Source organism: Rhododendron vialii, chromosome 9a, assembly GCF_030253575.1.
Source record: "Rhododendron vialii isolate Sample 1 chromosome 9a, ASM3025357v1".
NCBI classification, from domain to species: domain Eukaryota; kingdom Viridiplantae; phylum Streptophyta; class Magnoliopsida; order Ericales; family Ericaceae; genus Rhododendron; species Rhododendron vialii.
The window spans coordinates 36,261,359-36,278,317 of NC_080565.1; the positions used below are offsets into that span (position 1 = coordinate 36,261,359).

The 16,959-nt window shown below is 39.2% G+C and overlaps 2 protein-coding genes and 1 non-coding gene across 4 annotated transcripts; 1 reads left to right on the forward strand and 2 right to left on the reverse strand.

Moving 5' to 3' along the window:
• The first annotated feature begins 5,679 nt into the window (after window positions 1-5,679).
• On the forward strand, window positions 5,680-10,824 carry LOC131300161 (proline transporter 2-like). Of its 2 annotated transcripts, XM_058325874.1 has the most exons (7): window positions 5,680-6,057; window positions 7,795-8,019; window positions 8,137-8,231; window positions 8,660-8,849; window positions 9,117-9,241; window positions 9,463-9,678; window positions 10,314-10,824. In XM_058325874.1, the coding sequence occupies exons 1-7, from the start codon at window positions 5,958-5,960 to the stop codon at window positions 10,689-10,691; spliced, it is 1,329 nt and encodes a 442-aa protein (XP_058181857.1). In that variant the 5' UTR covers window positions 5,680-5,957; the 3' UTR covers window positions 10,692-10,824. The 2 variants fall into 2 exon arrangements, with proteins under 2 accessions (XP_058181857.1, XP_058181858.1); XM_058325875.1 differs by lacking the exon at window positions 9,463-9,678 and having other exon boundaries at window positions 5,707-6,057.
• A 190-nt stretch (window positions 10,825-11,014) lies between these two features.
• LOC131300200 (uncharacterized) lies at window positions 11,015-16,863 on the reverse strand. Its single transcript, XM_058325924.1, has 2 exons — window positions 16,706-16,863; window positions 11,015-11,490 (listed from the first exon to the last, which is right to left on the reverse strand). The coding sequence occupies exon 2, from the start codon at window positions 11,485-11,487 to the stop codon at window positions 11,254-11,256; it is 234 nt and encodes a 77-aa protein (XP_058181907.1). The 5' UTR covers window positions 11,488-11,490; window positions 16,706-16,863; the 3' UTR covers window positions 11,015-11,253.
• Window positions 12,248-12,353, reverse strand: LOC131302176 (small nucleolar RNA snoR100). Its single transcript, XR_009191647.1, has one exon. It is a non-coding gene; the product is annotated as a small nucleolar RNA snoR100 (small nucleolar RNA).
• Window positions 16,864-16,959: the final 96 nt, after the last annotated feature.

The window sequence follows — 16,959 nt, forward strand, 5'->3', positions numbered from 1 at the left end:
GTCATTACCCACTTACCTTTTATTTTAAGTTTTAAACGATTGTTTAGAGAAAATCTAAGCAAAAATTCCATGTTCCCAGTTGTAATGATTCAAAGAAGCAGCACATTTCATACCATGTATTTGTGTTTCCCACAAATTTTTCCATAATCTTTGTATATGATACATAATGAATCACTATCTTGAATCCACATACCAGGTAAAAAAAAGTTCAATTCGCTTAGATATAGATTGAGAACCATGTGATAAAACAAGGGAAAAGAAAAGCTTGAAAAACAGAATCAATTAGCAACTGCAAAAGAAGTGGAACCAAAAATGGTTCGTTGAGTTTGTTCCTTAGAACTGGAAGAAGTGAGTTTGCTTCACACATTGTATTTTTGATGTTGTTTCACCGATTGTGTGAGATTAGACTTGGAACCCTTTTATCAAGTATCACTATTTCGCCTCTACTTCTTTAAATAACTAGCTATAGTTTAGTTCGGATAAAAAAAAGAAAAAAAAAGCTATAGTTTAGTAGCTTTAGATTCTATCAACCAATAAGAAGGTGGTAATGTTCACCCACTTTTAAGGTGGGTGAACAAAATCGGAGTCACATTTATGTTGATGGGATAGTCGAACCTGGGCCGAACCAAACATGGATATGCCTCATCCCATGGTATTCTCAATCCATCCGTGCTTGTCTCAAGAATAGTCTCTGTTGGCTTATATCAACCAAGCATGTCCATTGTCCTCAGACCACAGTCCATAGAGTGCATGCAAAAATAGGCAAGAGACTGCTAATTTAGCACAGTGATGGCGTGAGGCTTTTGCCAATGGCAATTTTTATGCAAACTTACAGAAGTTGCCAACTATCATCTATTAGAAGATTTTACTTAAGGGTGATTTTGTCAACCACCCCAAACCTACTTGAATCAACCAGCTGTTATTTTGGGCCTAATGTAGTTGTCTGAAATTCTGGGGTTTGACGATTTCAATGTATTTGTGGTTCCATGCCACTCTTAAGTAAACTAGCATTTCTGTTTTTGTTGCGATTCTTTGTGAGCCTGAGGTCCTTTTTGGAGTCACTGAGCTTCTCTCCTAAGGTCAATCAAACTACTGATTGATCGCACCTCCATACCTTTCTACTTGCTCTCTCCTAGTTGACATGATCTCTTATGCCATTTGTAGGATGGTCATCTCCATCTTGCAAAAGATTAGATTACTTGGGAGTCTCTGTCTGTGTTTATCTAATCAGTGGACTTTCTCCCTTCTCTGGTATTTTTCATTTCAGTACCACGAAACTTTTTACTTCTAATTATTTGGCTATTTCATCTGAATTCTGATGCTTCCAAATTTTTGGATTCGATGTTACGTTTTTTATTTTTTTGTTTCCCTGCCATCATGGGGGAAATTAACCTGTTTGTTTGGCTACTTCTTTGATCTCTGTTGGAACATGTAGATTAGTGATCTGCATACTTTTTTGCTGTTAATGCATGACCTGCGTTCTTAAAAACACTTGGTGCATAAATTTAAGACAAGGATGATTCGTTTCCTTGCTCTCTGATCTCTGATATCGCATATCATCATATCATGGATTCTCGATTCGGTCTTCTCATGTTGACTTCAGATTGATTTAGCTAGGGTGTCCTATTGCTTCTTCCAACCCCCCGCCCGATTTGCTCGATATTCATTGCCGAGTTAACTGTATGGATATCAACTTCAAGATAATTCTTCAAAAAGTCGTAGAAAAACTTCCATTTATGTCTCTGAAGCCTGAAGGGAAGTTGAAGCACTTTTTGGACATCATTAAACCTGCTTGTCTAATAACCCCAGGAAGGGGTTGTGACTTTATCCTTGCCCTTGTCCTCAAAGTGCTTACCTCTAGTTTTTTTTTCCTAATCAGCTAAAGTCAGTATTCTAGTTTTTTTTCCTAATCGGCGAAAGTCAGTATTGTTAGTAAGTTAGATTAGGATCTTGGAAGAGGAGTTGAACTCGTGACTTCTTTTATCCTGGCACTAAGTGCACGCCATTTGGCCAAAGGCCTCTTGGCTACCTCTATTTTTTTTTTGGGGAGACTACTTTCAGTGAAGCTCAAAAGGAAACACCGAAACCTTGCCATAGGCTATAAACAATTACTGTAGCACTTGCCACTGCACAGGAAATCCTTGATTCTTGAACGCGACCAGAAGTATTATTCACCGAGAGAGCTTGTGTGCATAGGTTCATGTGCTCAGATCCGGACACAAATGTGTTTCGTGCCATTCACGCAAGTATGTAGGATTGTTCTTATTCACCCCCAGTGGACTCATTATATATCCAAAATATGCAAAAAGCTCACAAAGAGGGCAAGTAATATTTCCCATTATCACCACACTTTATCTTTATATATTGTGAACTTTATATGAGATTCCTCTTCTCATTCAAACCCTTCGTTTGAGTGGGACCTATGCATGCGGTCAAGCAACTTCCTGCCGAGCGGATGCAGAGCGGCCAATGTGGCTGTTCATCTCGGCACGGACTGCTCGTATCGAATCTGGGCGCATACAAATCTGACCCGTCCATTACTCGGTTAAAATCCGAGCATTCGATTGCCGAGATGAGCGGCCGGATCAGCCGCTCTGCATCACTCTAGAGAGGATGCTTGGCTGCATCTCCCATCCCGTTTGTGAGTGACCTTCTCAATAATGGAAATTGGCATCATTCTCTGGTGCACAAGGCACAATCTTATTATTGAAATTGGCATATCATTCTCTTCTCTTGTGGTAATCCGACCCCAGACATTATAAACAACGAGCGGATGCAAATCATACGGCTATTGCTTTCAGAGATTTTGTGTTTTAGTTAAATTCCTCTTTGACGACAGTGGACTATTACTTTTAAGATGCCAAAAGAATTTAGACCTACTGCCTTTTGCTAAATCTAATCCAATCGAAAGACAAGAGGAGCAAAACAAAATTCATTCCACTTTCTCTCAGCGAATGGTGGCAAATTAATGTAGCTTTGCTTTTTCTGTAATGTTACTTCTACTTTCCTCAAAACCCCCAAATGAACAAGGCCGTCTCTTTTGGGTTGGGGATAAGATTCGACTCTTGTGAAGAAGATGTCTCTCTTGGCTGTGGCTCTTAACTCTCTACTTACAAGCTAATTTTATTTCTGCAAGGAAAAAATAATAATAGTATGTGAAACTACTTTGATAAGATTCACCTTCTCCTCTTCAAGTATCATTCGCGCAATTTGAACCGTCCATCTTTACAATCAATAGTTTAGATTTCAAAAAGTATCGGATTGTGTAGTGCACCCAGGATCCCGAGTTTCCATCCGGGCACGGTTGAACCTCAATTCAACCTTGATTGATATTACCGATAATTCTAACCAAAACATATCAATAAGATGGAAAGCGTGCTTGCGTAGAAGTTGAGGAAAGCGTGCTTGCGGAGAAGTTGAGGTACTAATCATAAAAAAGCTCTTTAAAATAGCGAATGACCTTCTCCCAGTCCCTTTTACAGTACAGTGTTTGATCATGGTTTGGACTTTCAGGCACAAAATACAATGCAACATCTCGAAAGTAGAAAGCTACCACTGTGAGTTGTACCGAACCATGGAGGTAGGCCTTGTTTGGTTGTAGCGTTTTTGCTAAAATAATTAGTAATTTGATTTTTTTACCTCTTTCATACTAATTTCCCACAAAATTAATTACAGTGCACTGCACCCCAAAATTAAGCTTTTCATGAGCTTCTAGCATCCATGGTATAATATTGTAACTGGCGTTTTTTTTTTTCCCGACAAACCAGATCACCCAGATGTATATAAGAAAAATACAATACAATAAAAGTGGACACTACCGATTTAAAAATACAAAAAACAACAAACAAACAAAAGAAAAAGAAAAGCCGCCTGGAGCCAAGATGCCGGAGTCGGATCCGTCGATCACACTCGTGAAGGAGGTTGGAGTGGCTAAGTATGGAGTAGCTAGGTATCGATATAGAGCAAACTCTCCTGTATAGTTGGATGGACCTATCGCACCAACTTGAGCTCGTTCCCACCGCAGAATGAAGGCTATTGTAACTGATGTTTTGATATTGCTAAAAATTCGACAAAATATTATGTTAAATATTAGGATTTTGATATTCGTACTCCAGTTTTTATTGATAGAGCTTCACTTCGTTCAAAGTAAAACACGAAAATCAATTTTCTAAATGTTAATTTCAAATGTCAATGAAGCCGTGACCATTTCACCTCCTTTAAAGGAGATTTGACTGATGAATTACAACCCGTACCTAACTTCCTCCTTATTTTCCTTCATTATCTAACATTTTTCACTTTACTTTTTATTACAGTATCTTTTTGTTGAAAATCTGATCACAGTATCTAAGCCTTTGTTGACCATGGAAATAAATTAATGCAGATAATCGCGAGAGTTTGTGGGGTGGTAGTATAGCAAGGAAGAGGTTTATTATGCCAAACTCGGAAGTTCAACTTAGATCATTTGAAGTGCCCATAAATTGATTCGAACACCCAATATCCCCAATAAGAAAATGAATCTTCCATTAAACTCGTGTAAAGAAGCAAGGAAATGAATTAAGAGTTTTGCTACACTCACACATAGTTTTTTTTTTTTTTTTAAAGTCTCACTCACACATAACTTACGTACACAAAAGCACGCGTATACTCGCATGTTTAATGGGTCTTGTACACATTGCATGAACAGGTGAATATATATGTAACTATGTGTGTAAGTTGTGTGTGGTTTTTATAATGGAGTTTTCGTATAAAACAAAGTTGATTTTGTTATTCAATTCTTTTTTTTCATGTTTGTTAGATGTACTTCGAGTTTTTGTGAATTATTGATTTTTTTTCAATGTGAGGATTCGAAAAATAAAAAATTACAATCGAAACACAATTTTTTTTGAAAAAATTCATATTGGCCTCTCTTTTTGAGGAAGATTTTTTAGAGCGGAGAAAGACAGAAATTTTTTATTGAAGATCATATCGAGGGATTTTGAAACTCCAAAATAAATAATACAGTGAAATACTAGTACCGCATGCCCACGTACGTTGGGCGACACCTCGAATCCTTAACCGAAACATTATAATTACAGTAATAGGAGTAGTAGAATTCACAAGCCGAGTGCCGTTCTACTTTCTCCAAAAAGGAGGTTTTTGAAAAAGAAGGTAATTTCAAAATCAAAAATTATGTATTTACGCAAATAATTTTTCTACGAATATGGATCTTATTTGATAGATTTTATTGAGATCTTTTAAACAGTGTAAAAAGATTGAAAATTTATTTTTCATTTTCATTATATTTGAATTTAAATTTTTTTTTTTTGAAAAAGAAAATTTTAGGAAAAAGTGGAATGGGGCCGAACGTAACAAGTTGATTCTTGATGTTACTAGGCATATGTACTCCACAAGTTTATTACCCAGAATGTGTCGACCTCTATTTGCGTAATCAAATCACAGGATTCAATCAATCAGAAAAAGACAACAAATATTCGATGCGATTAATTATGTTTTGCTGATTTACGTAATAACTACGGGAGAATAAATTCTTTATACTGTTGGCGTAAATATTTGTTTTTTCTAAATTAATTGTATTGCACTACATCGTCATGTTTTATTAATTAAGACCACTATTTTGATACGTTGCAATACAATTAAATTGGAGGACACCGACGGTGTAAAGAATTTATTCAGTAACCACGGAGCACAAGATCGATCGATCTCTCTCTCTGCGCTTTTTCCGGGTTGATACTACTACTAAAGTCGGGTGCCCGTGATCCACTGGCTCTCCGTAACCTTTGAACTCTCTCTCTCTCTCTTTCTCTCTCTCTTTCTCTCTCTCTGCTCTTTAGAGGGAGTATTTTTTTTAATATAAAAGGGAAGAGGAGAGAGAGACGCTGGCTCATTATATAGTGGAGGAGGAGGAGATTACCATATCGCTTTTGGGCGGAGAAGAGGAGGAGCAAGAGTCGGTGACAATGGACGATCATCATAATGACGATTCAGCCCCTCGCAAGGTCTACGTTGAAGAACAGCTATCCGTTGAAATTCCCGAAACTGCCCACCAGATTAGCCAAGGTCTCTCTCCCTCTCCCCATTTCATACCATTTTCAGTTTCCTTTGCTAAACGAGTTTTTTGTTTTTGTATGTTTGCACGTGCATATATCTGAACACACACACATATGTATGTATATGCTTAGTCACGTAATCCCGGAGAATGCTCTTTGCTCCCGGCTCCCGCTCTCAATCTTGCTTTGTGCTCGTGTTCTCAATCCTTACTCTTGCTAATTTTAGTAATTTAAAATCTTTTCCAAAGACGTTCCCATGCAAGCGCACGCGGATTATGTGAGTTAGGGTATATGTCTCTGGAGTAATCAATTTCACAAGACAAGTAGGGAGAGAAATATCAATTCCACGAGGTATTGTGTTCAAAATGTCAGAAATGACCTCATACGGAATTTGCTGGCAATCTCATGTCTTTAGCGGCTAATCGGATGGAATATTTATGAGTTTTAGGAATAAATATTACGATTTTGCTTCAATAATTTTAAGGGCAAATTTTCGTAGACATCTCTATAGTTTTACGGTTGTCTCACTTTCGTCCTTCTAGTTTCAAAGTGCTCCAATTTCGTCCCTGTAGTTTGTTTTACGTTCCAAATTGGAACGGAAAAAAAAAATAAGTGTTCCAATTTTCAATCCGTTTGAACCGGTGCAAATATCTTATTTTTCTGATCATTTTATCTTAAATGGTCATAATGGATTTTTGGCTCTAAGGCCTTTCAATGAGCACCCTAAGAGAGCCCTGAAACTAAATAAGAAGTCTTCGGGTGCTCGTTGAAAGGCCTTAGAGCCAAAAATTCACTACGACTATTTAGGATAAAATGATCAAAAAAATAAGATCTTCGCACCGGTTCAAACGAATTGAAAATTGGAACACTTATTTTTTTTTTTTCCGTTAGTTTCGTTAACGGTGTTAACGATTTTATCAATTTGGAACGTAAAACAAACTACAGGGACGAAATTGGAGCACTTTGAAACTAGAGGGACGAAAGTGAGACAACCGTAAAACTACAGGGACGACTACGAAAATTTACCCTAATTTTAAAAAGTTGGTTGAGGATTGCTTGCATAGGGCAGAAGACTAATTAATGTAAAATCTTCTAGGGTTGGTTTGGTGGTCAAAACCTATGACTTATGTTTGCTCTCTCCTAGGTTAAGAGTTCGAATCTTCTAAGATGCTATCAATTCTTGTGGGATAATTTTTTAGGGATTTTTCCACGGCTTTAATTGAGCCCACTAGTGAACGGTGGATTGGTTCCTAGTGATTGCTCATCGAGCTGTGCAGAATCGGGTCGAACACACTGAGTTGTAAAACATAAGTTTTCTATAGTATAGATGTTTAGTTCCTTGAGGATTTGTCCAGTTTGACTGTTGTTTTTAGAGTCTGTTTTCCAGATTGCTTACCAAAAACTCCTTTGCGATTTTGAAACTTGTCTTTTGAGAATTTCAGAGGAAAACCTCAAAAGTTGTTTCCAAAGTCTCATAAACCATTTCCACACATGAAAGGATAGAATATGACAATCATAAGTTTTTTGTCTTCAAAAACAAATTCCGAGAAGTGTTCATTCCAGCCATGGTTCTTGACACTTCGTTTACCATATACCCAAAAGAAGTGGGAAATGGGAGGGTAAGATTTCTTGGTTTACGAATCATGGGTGATCATTATAACTTGCTGCTTCAATAGACTTTGGATACTAGTAGTGTATTAGAATGTAACGAGTCATGTTTTTTTTTACGTGTTTCTGTTATTTGTAGATTCATGGTTTCAAGTGGGTTTTATCCTTACCACTGGTATCAACAGTGCTTACGTACTGGGCTACTCTGGGACAATCATGGTTCCTCTTGGATGGATTGGGGGTGTAGTTGGGTTAATTGCAGCCACAGCTATATCTTTGTATGCAAATTCTCTCATTGCTAAGCTCCATGAATTTGGTGGAAAAAGGCATATCAGATACAGAGATCTTGCGGGATTTGTATACGGTATTACTCAAAGCCTTGTGCTTTAAATCAATCTATTCCCTATTTCTTGATTGATAGTTCAACCTTCAATCGTTTACTTCCCAATGCTTTGGTTTATTAGGGCTTTTGTCGTTGCAGGTCAGAAAGCCTATTCGCTTACGTGGGGTTTGCAATATGTGAATCTTTTTATGATTAACGTTGGGTATATCATTTTGGCTGGTCAGGCCCTAAAGGTTAGTCTTGAGAAAACTGCATTCTAAATCTTGCGAGGTAAAGTTTGTGGTTACATCATTTGTTTTGAGACAAATTTTAGGCAACTATTTATCAGTTTTGTTATTATTGCATATATTTCCAGGCACAAATTTAGATGGTTCCACCTTTTATATATTTATTGATTGATTGATTGATTTCTAGACAAGGACTATACATGTGGGAGACATATTTCAAGCAGCATTGAGTACTTCTTTATATCTATTTTTTGCTTGTCATCTATTTTTTGTTGTACTCAACACATCAACATGAACATTTAAAGGGACTGACAAGTCTCGATAGCCCTTTGGCAGTTCAAGTGTATTATACGAGTTTGAAGACATCAGTAATACTGTTATGGAGGTGTGTAAAGCTTTTTGTAAGTTTATTAATTAGTGGTCTTGCTTTGCAGGCTGTCTATGTTCTTTTTAGGGATGATGATGCCATGAAGCTCCCGTACTTTATTGCAATGTCTGGGGTTGTATGTGCCATGTTTGCTTTTGCGACACCCCATTTGTCAGCACTGGGAATTTGGCTTGGATTTTCAACAATTTTAAGCCTAATATATATTGTCATAGCAATTGTGCTGGCCACTCGAGATGGTACAATTTCCTTCTCTTAGTAACTATCTATTTGTTGTGCCAGCATTTAGCTAGTGCATTTTCAATAGTTTTTGCTCTTTTTTAACATCTCAAGGAGTGAAAGCAATTTATCCTCTTGTGAAATCAAGCAACGGGATGAGAGCAATTTTTTTCCTTTTTCCTCGTTGGTTTTGGGAGTTTTAGAGCAAAAGAGATCTGGGATTGATATTGTTGGCTCACATAAACTATCGTATTATTGCGGTTTAACACTATTTGTGTTGTATACAGGAGTTGAAGCTTCGGCAAGGGATTATAGCATCCCGGGAACCAGTATAAGCAAGATATTCACAACTATTGGTGCATCTGCAAATCTTGTTTTTGCGTTCAATACAGGAATGCTACCAGAGATACAGGTGAGGCACAGATAACGTGAATTTTTTGCGTGATAGTTGACATGTCACTATGTTAGAGGTAGGTAACCTCTCAAAGGAAATAGAGAAGATTCAACTGTATATACTTGAGTTCACATATGGAGTCCTAGGCTATGTCACATGGACTTTTTGAAATGTATTAGAATTTCTCTATATTCTATGCATAGTTTCGATGTTAAGAAGTTTTTGTTTGTTTGTAACAGGCGACCGTGAAACAACCTGTCGTTAAGAACATGATGAAAGCTCTGTACTTTCAGTTCACGGTGGGAGTGCTGCCCATGTACGCTGTGACTTTTGTGGGTTATTGGGCTTATGGATCCAAAACATCTACCTATTTGCTTAATAGTGTTAATGGTCCGGTTTGGGTGAAAGTAGTGGCCAACCTTGCTTCCTTCTTGCAAACCGTCATCTCTCTGCACGTATGTGTCTTCTTTACCTTGCACTGTTTTGGTTTTCTTCATTCCAGTGATTAGCTTGTTCAGGATTACAAAGATCAACATCCTGAATTCCATCTTCTTTTCTCAAATCTGTCTCATGTCTTTCATTTTGGTAATTTTCTACTGATGCTAATATTGGAGAAGTCAAAAGGGCCAATTTGATGATTCATTTGCTCTTTCCATGCATAGGTGTGTAGATTAAATGACAATTCCAAGTATTCTTTTCGTTGTTTAATCCGATGACTTTCTCTCTTCATCCCCTTCTAAGAAGCAAGGACATGCACCATTTCAGACAACCACAAGCTATGACCCTTATTGGACATTTTTGGATACCTTTGACGAAGAACTCCTAATTGGGTTATATGTATTGTATTTTGTTTCTCTTCTTCTTAGGAACTTACCTCCAATAAAGACAATGGCCATTGCCAGCAAGATCCTTTTCTGTTCAGTGTTCACAATCATTCGGACCATTATTAGTTGCTTTTGAACAAGCAGAACACGCTTCCAAGTTACACATTTGTGTGGAGCTTCAGCTACCATGGACAATAGTCTCATTTATCGGTTCTCACCACCACTAGAACTGCTCTTAACTTAAGAAGTTCCATACACTTTTGCAGATATTTGCGAGCCCGATGTACGAGTACTTGGACACAAGATACGGCATCAAAGGAAGTGCACTGGCTTTCCGCAACATATCATTCCGAGTCATGGTGAGAGGCAGTTATTTAGCAATAACCACGCTCGTCTCTGCTTCACTTCCATTCCTTGGAGACTTTGAGAGCCTAACGGGTGCGGTCAGCACGTTCCCCCTCACCTTCATCCTGGCGAACCACATGTACTTGGTTGCCAAGGGTAATAAGCTCACTTCTCTTCAGAAATCATGGCACTGGCTCAATGTATGCTTCTTTGGGTGCATGTCACTTGCTGCAGCAGTTGCCGCCCTGAGGCTCATCGCAGTTGACTCAAAGACTTACCATCTCTTTGCTGATTTGTGATTGATGGTTTTGTCTGTTGGATGTGTTGTTAAGTAGATGAATTTCAATAGTCAGTTAAATCTTTTTGTTTTCATTGAAAGAATTAAAGGTTTTATTTTCGTATTAGGTAATGATATCTTGCCGCTTCGCTCCTTGTTCTCTTCTCTCACTTCTTCCTGCTAGTAGGGATGTGCATTTTCACTCATCTCTCTCACAATTGAACGCACGTTTCCAACGGTGAGCGATCGCTGTTTTGCTTCATTAAGTGTATTGAAAACACTGTTCCTGGATTCAAAACAAAGAATCCACATTTGTATTCACAACGTAATGATAAAATTCTCCTATTTTTGGAAAACCAACATTATGAAAACATGAAATATCACCACCACAAACTCAATCTATTCCACAATCAAAACATTATAGCTTCATAACCAATTACCTTCCACATGAACTTGAAATGATAAAGATTTGTGCTTTTCGTGACATCACAAGTAGAGACAACGAGATCTAGACTAAATTCAATAAACGCCTTCCCAAAAGGAAAATAACTTTGTTGTCGTCGGCTATGACACACCATGGAAAATCACCCAGTAACTATCTTCAAAGCAATGACAACGATGTTGGCAGCCATAAGAGGAATTCTCATGTACTGGACCGCATAAATAAGACCTATCAGCTGCCCCTTCATCGAATTTCTTCTCACCCCAGAAAATTCTTGGAAGCTCCACCCTCTTGGCACAAGGAAGCGCTCCTCATTTAATATTGCAAATGCGTTAGCAAGAAGCAGACAACCTTCTAGTAACGTCCAAAAACCCATTCCCTGTATCATGAACATTTGCTAGTCACTTTCAACAAACAGCTCACTATGCATACCACCAATAAGGCAATAACAATGACAGAACAGATCAAGTAAAGCATGTTCATGCACTTAAATACAACAACAACATAACATAACATAACCCATCTAGTCCCCAATCATTGGGGGTATTGGCTATGTAGCACCGACACTCCAAAAGGGCGCTGTGTCCACGTTTTGGACACGGGGACACGGTGGGGACACGCGGGGACACGTATTGGACACACCACGTGGCGTGTCCAATAATTTTTATTATTTTTTGATAGGGGACACAGCGGGGACACGGCTGGGGACACGCCAGGGACACGGCTAGGGGTCAAAATGTAATATTTTTTAAAATTTTGGGGGTTAATATGAAATTATTCAAAACATTTGGGTTAAACTGTAATTTTTCCTTTGAAATTTTTTTATACAATTTGTGAAATTATTCATATACAACGGTTCATAATTTTTTTTATATATATGTACATATATTTATTTTTTATTTATTTACACACGTGGCGTGTCCCCTGCCGTGTCCGTATCCCCATTTTTTTAGAATTGCCGTGTCTGTGTCCATATCCGTGTCCGTATCCGTATTCGTGTCCGTGCTACATAGGGTATGGGCGGGAGATGATTGGAGACAGACCTAACCTTTGGCAATATATGCACAAAGTGGTTGCTCTCAGAACCACTAAAACAGTGGCCCCCTAAACCTCCAAGAACCGAGAAGCTACAAGGACGTTTTGTTATAAAACCATGCCCCCAAATCAAAGCCAAATGGCATCAGAGAGGGTAGGCCTAGAGACCCAAATCAATTTATGTGCACTTAAATGAAACCAAAAAAAATCCACCCACTCAGATTTCCATTGCCAGAACATGGAATCCAGACTTGCTTTCCACAACGATACGCAAGATTGTATCATGGGATGACGGTAAAAGCTAGAAAATGATTGCACCCTCAAACCCAAAAGGCAGCAGCAGATCCTATTTTAATCAAGAAAAAGAGTTTTGTTTCAGTATAATCATCTGTAGAGTTACTATGCAAAAAATGATGATGTCTTTCATTCTCAAGAACTATTGAAGCCGGTAGGCACAACCTGTTTCGAGGAAGCCTCCCAATACCATTTCCAGACACACTGTTCTCAATCAATTAAATAAGTCTAAGCAGATACATTTCTATACCTTCTGTTCAAACCCTAGCTTCAGTCCCCAAATTCAATGTGCACTTAATGAGTAATAGTAGGATAAAATTCAATATCTAAGAGTCTTTACAAAGCTTCACAAGTTCATTTTTCTTTGTCTAGGCCACCATGATTATAGATTACCCACATAGATTTTGCTTTGAAAGGAGTATAGAAACAACTTGGTTCCAACAGCCATGCTGCATGGGAATGTTCCAGCATTTTTGGAGGTTTAGGGAGTTTAAAAAGATGGTTGGAAAGGTGGTTTCAGAGACTCAAAATACTTTTGTCGAAGGTAGGCAAATTCTTGATGCGGTTTTGGTTGCAAATGAGTGTGTGGACTCACGATTGAAGAGTGGTATCCCGGGTATCATATGCAAGCTGGACATAGAGAAAGCTTATGATCGTGTCAATTGGAACTTTCTTCTCTACATTATGCATCGGATGGGTTTTGGGGAGTAGTGGAGGAGGTGGATTAGTTTTTGCATCTCCTCTGTCAGAATGCCAGTTTTGTTGAATGGGACTCTGGCCGGTTTTTTTCAGACTTCTAGAGGTTTGCGTCAAGGCGATCCTCTCTCCTCTCTCCTTTTTATCTTAGTTATGGAGGTGCTCAGCAAGACGATTCAAAAAGCGGTCGAAGGGGGCTTTTTACATGGCGTCGAATTGGGAAGGGGGAATGGTTTGAGCTTGTTGGTTTCGCACATTCTTTATGCCAATGATATTTTTTTGTTCTGCAATGCAGAGCTAATGGAGGTGGGATAACTTAGATGTGTTCTTTTGTGCTTCGAGGTTGTTTCTGGACTTAAAGTGAATTTGGGAAAATCTAAAATGATCCCTATTGGGGCAATCGACGATATTGGACCTCTTGCTCAGATTTTGGATTATAGGGTGGCGTCGCTCCCGACAGAGTATTTGGGATTGCCACTCGGTTCAGCCTTCAAATCAAAGTCAGCATGGGACAAAGTTGTGGAAAGATTTGAAAAGAGGTTGCGGGTTGGAAGCGTCAAGATATTACTAAAGGAGGCAGACTCACTTTAATTAAAAGTACGCTCTCTAATTTGCCCACTTTATTTCATGTCCTTGTTTGTTATTCCGGTTTCGGTTGCAAAAAGGTTAGAGAAGATCCAAAGAGATTTTCTTTGGAAAGGTGTGGGGGAAGAATTCAAGTATCATTTAGTTGATTGGGATACGGTTTGTGCTCCTATTAGAGAAGGGGGTTTGGGTGTGAGGTGTCTAAAGTTGTTCAATCAAGCTTTGTTGGGCAAATGGCTTTGGAGATTTGCGTGTGAAAGGGAGAGATGGTGGAGAACGATTGTAGTAGCTAAGTACGGTAGCGAGTGGGGAGATTGGTCGGCCCTCAATGTGAGATTGCCTTATGGGGTTGCGCTATGGGGGGGTATCATGAATGGTTGGGATGCTTTTGAAAAGAATATTCATATGGTGGTTGGCGATGGGAGTAGGATGAAATTTTGGGAGCATTTGTGGTGTGGGGATGTCAGATTGCGAGAGGCTTTTCCGAGTATATATCTTTTGGCTCATGATAGAGATACAAATGTCTTTGATTATCTCCATTTTCAGCATGGGGCTCCCGTTTGGGATATTCGTTTACGTAGGGATGTGTGCGATTGGGAGGAGAATGCTTTGATTACTTTGCTTCAAAGAGTGTATGATATTCGTAGAATAGGTGAAGGGGAAGACGAGATGCGTTGGAGCTTGTCTAAATCCGGATCTTTCCAGGTGAAATCTTACTATCAAGCTCTTTGTAGGAGGGTTACTTCTTCCTTTCCGTGGCAAGCAATTTGGAAGATGGCGGCACCGTTAAAGGTGAGTTTTTTTGTATGGTGCGCGGCTAAAGGCAAGATCCTTACTTTGGATAATTTGATCCGAAGGAAGCAAATCATTGTGAATTGGTGTTGTATGTGTAAAAGGGATGCAGAGACGGTCGATCACCTTCTAATTCATTGCCCGGTGGCGTGGGAGTTATGGACTTTGGTGCTTTCTTGGTTTGGTATGCAGTGGACCATGCCTAGGAATGTGATGAAACTATTAATTGCTTGGAGAGGTGCTAAAGTGGGAAAGAGAAGGACGCGAGTCTGGACAATGATTCCTCTTGGACAATGATTTCTTTTTGCGTGATGTGGTTTATTTGGCGAGAAAGGAATTTTAGGTGTTTTGAGGGGTAGAAAAGCCCATGTTTAGATTAAAAAGTTGTTTGGTGAATAGTTTGTATAGTTGGGACAAGAGAGATTGTAATCCATCTCTTGACCAATTTTTAGACTGGTTTGAGATTTTCCACTCTTTGGGGAGTGTATAGGGCATTTTTGTCTTGTGGCCTCTTTTTGTATTTCGGTGGCAACCCCTTTATATATATAATTATTTACTTATCAACAGCCATGCTGATCTTGTCATAAGAAAATGATGCTCAACCATATCCATGCATATCCTATACAAAGGCACCCTAAATGCACGAAGCAATTGCCCCTATGGGGTTCGAGGAAGGTCACATGTATGCAGCCTTACTCGGTAAAGGAGAGTAAAACCATATACCTATATAAACGTACCTTAACACTCGAACAAACAAACAATTCCTAACTTGTACAATAAACCTTAATGATAAAGCTTGGAAAATGCCAAAAATTCTGACAAAATGCATATGAAAAGAAATCAGCCAAGACTTTGGACAACGGAATGAAATGGTGCTGCAACTTGACTCAAGAAGACACTCCGTACAACTTACACCAATACCAGCACCAAACCCTACTGCCAGAGGGAAACCTTACAACTGAACCCACCTTTAGTCAATCTTCCAAATTCTCCTTCCCTTTTCTATGCTTCCTTCGGATATTTAGGCATGAACTATGCCATGATAAGCACAGAAGTTGTTTGCAGACAATCCCACCCTAATTTATTACTTCACTTAAAGGGGAGTTTCTGGTCTCACCAATTCAAAAATTTTGGTGCAATTAACGAAACTTTAAACACTTATCAGGGGAAACAATGATCCAACTGTTTTCACTTGTCTGATAACTCAAAAAACCAAAACAAAATAAAACTAGTGAAACACAGAGTGGGTCAAGAAAACAGAATTTCAGTAGCCAAAATCCAGATAAGAGAATGGGCACCAAAATTGGAAGTAGAGACAGAAGCCGGGGGGAAAAAAAAACCAACAGCAAAATCCCGCAGAAATCGCAGTACTAGTTTTTTTTTCCTATGACTCAGGTGTCTGGGCTAGTTTATGCGCACCTTGACTAATCCTGGAGGACCAATCCCACCGCCCACTTGCAGGGTCCCCAATTAAGGCCAGAGAAAACCTAGGCATGGACTAGCCCCAATGGAGTTCATAACACCTGACAGGTTTCAAACCTTAGGGAGCAAACCCCAAGTCCCATGCCTTGACAACTAGCCCAAACCCAAGAGGTTAATCACAATTTTAGTTTTCAGGCTGAATACTCACAAGTATAGTTATTTTGACTGTTTTTGCTGAAATTCATCCTGCATACACAATCTGTCCATAGATTGTCTGTGTCACGAGTCGGATTCCTGCCTATATCACCTTGATAACTCCATTCATCTCTACTCTGAGACGGAGATTATCATCAAGCATAAAATGCAGCCCCCGTCCGAGAAATCTCATGATTGCAAATTTCCCATTACACAATCTCACAAAACCATAAGAAAAGTATGAAATTGAATTCGACTGCCGCATTGGCACAATCACAACCAGCCAGTTCTCCTATTGTCAAAAACCAAAAAGATCGAATCTTTTTTCCAAACTGTGGATTTCACGATCACAAAACCTACCAACAAAAATTGCAATCACACGCTAGAGCTAAGCAAAATCGAGAATCCACACTCCATGGTGTTAACCTTAATTCCAAAAGAAATCCCCAATTTCACTTAAACAGGAAACCCTATATTTTTTGAGTTTGAACATGTTCTACGATTAAGTTCTAGTGGGGGAACCGAAGTTCTGCTTAACACGAGAGAGAGAGAGAGAGAGAGAGAGAGAGAGAGACCTTCCCGGTGGTTGGTCGATTTTCGCGAAGGGACTGGAGCCAGTGGTGGTGGTCGCCGGTGTGGCCCCTGGTCGCCTCTGATCGCCGGTGGTCGCCCCTGGTCGCCTATGAACTTGTCGAACTCTTCTCTCTCTCTCTCTCTCTCTCTCTCTCTCTCTCTCTCTCTCTCTCTCTCTCTCCCCCCGAACCAGATCTGGTTGGGGAGACACGAATTCAGCCTTCCTTTGTTCTCACTGTAAGCTGACGTGGCGTGG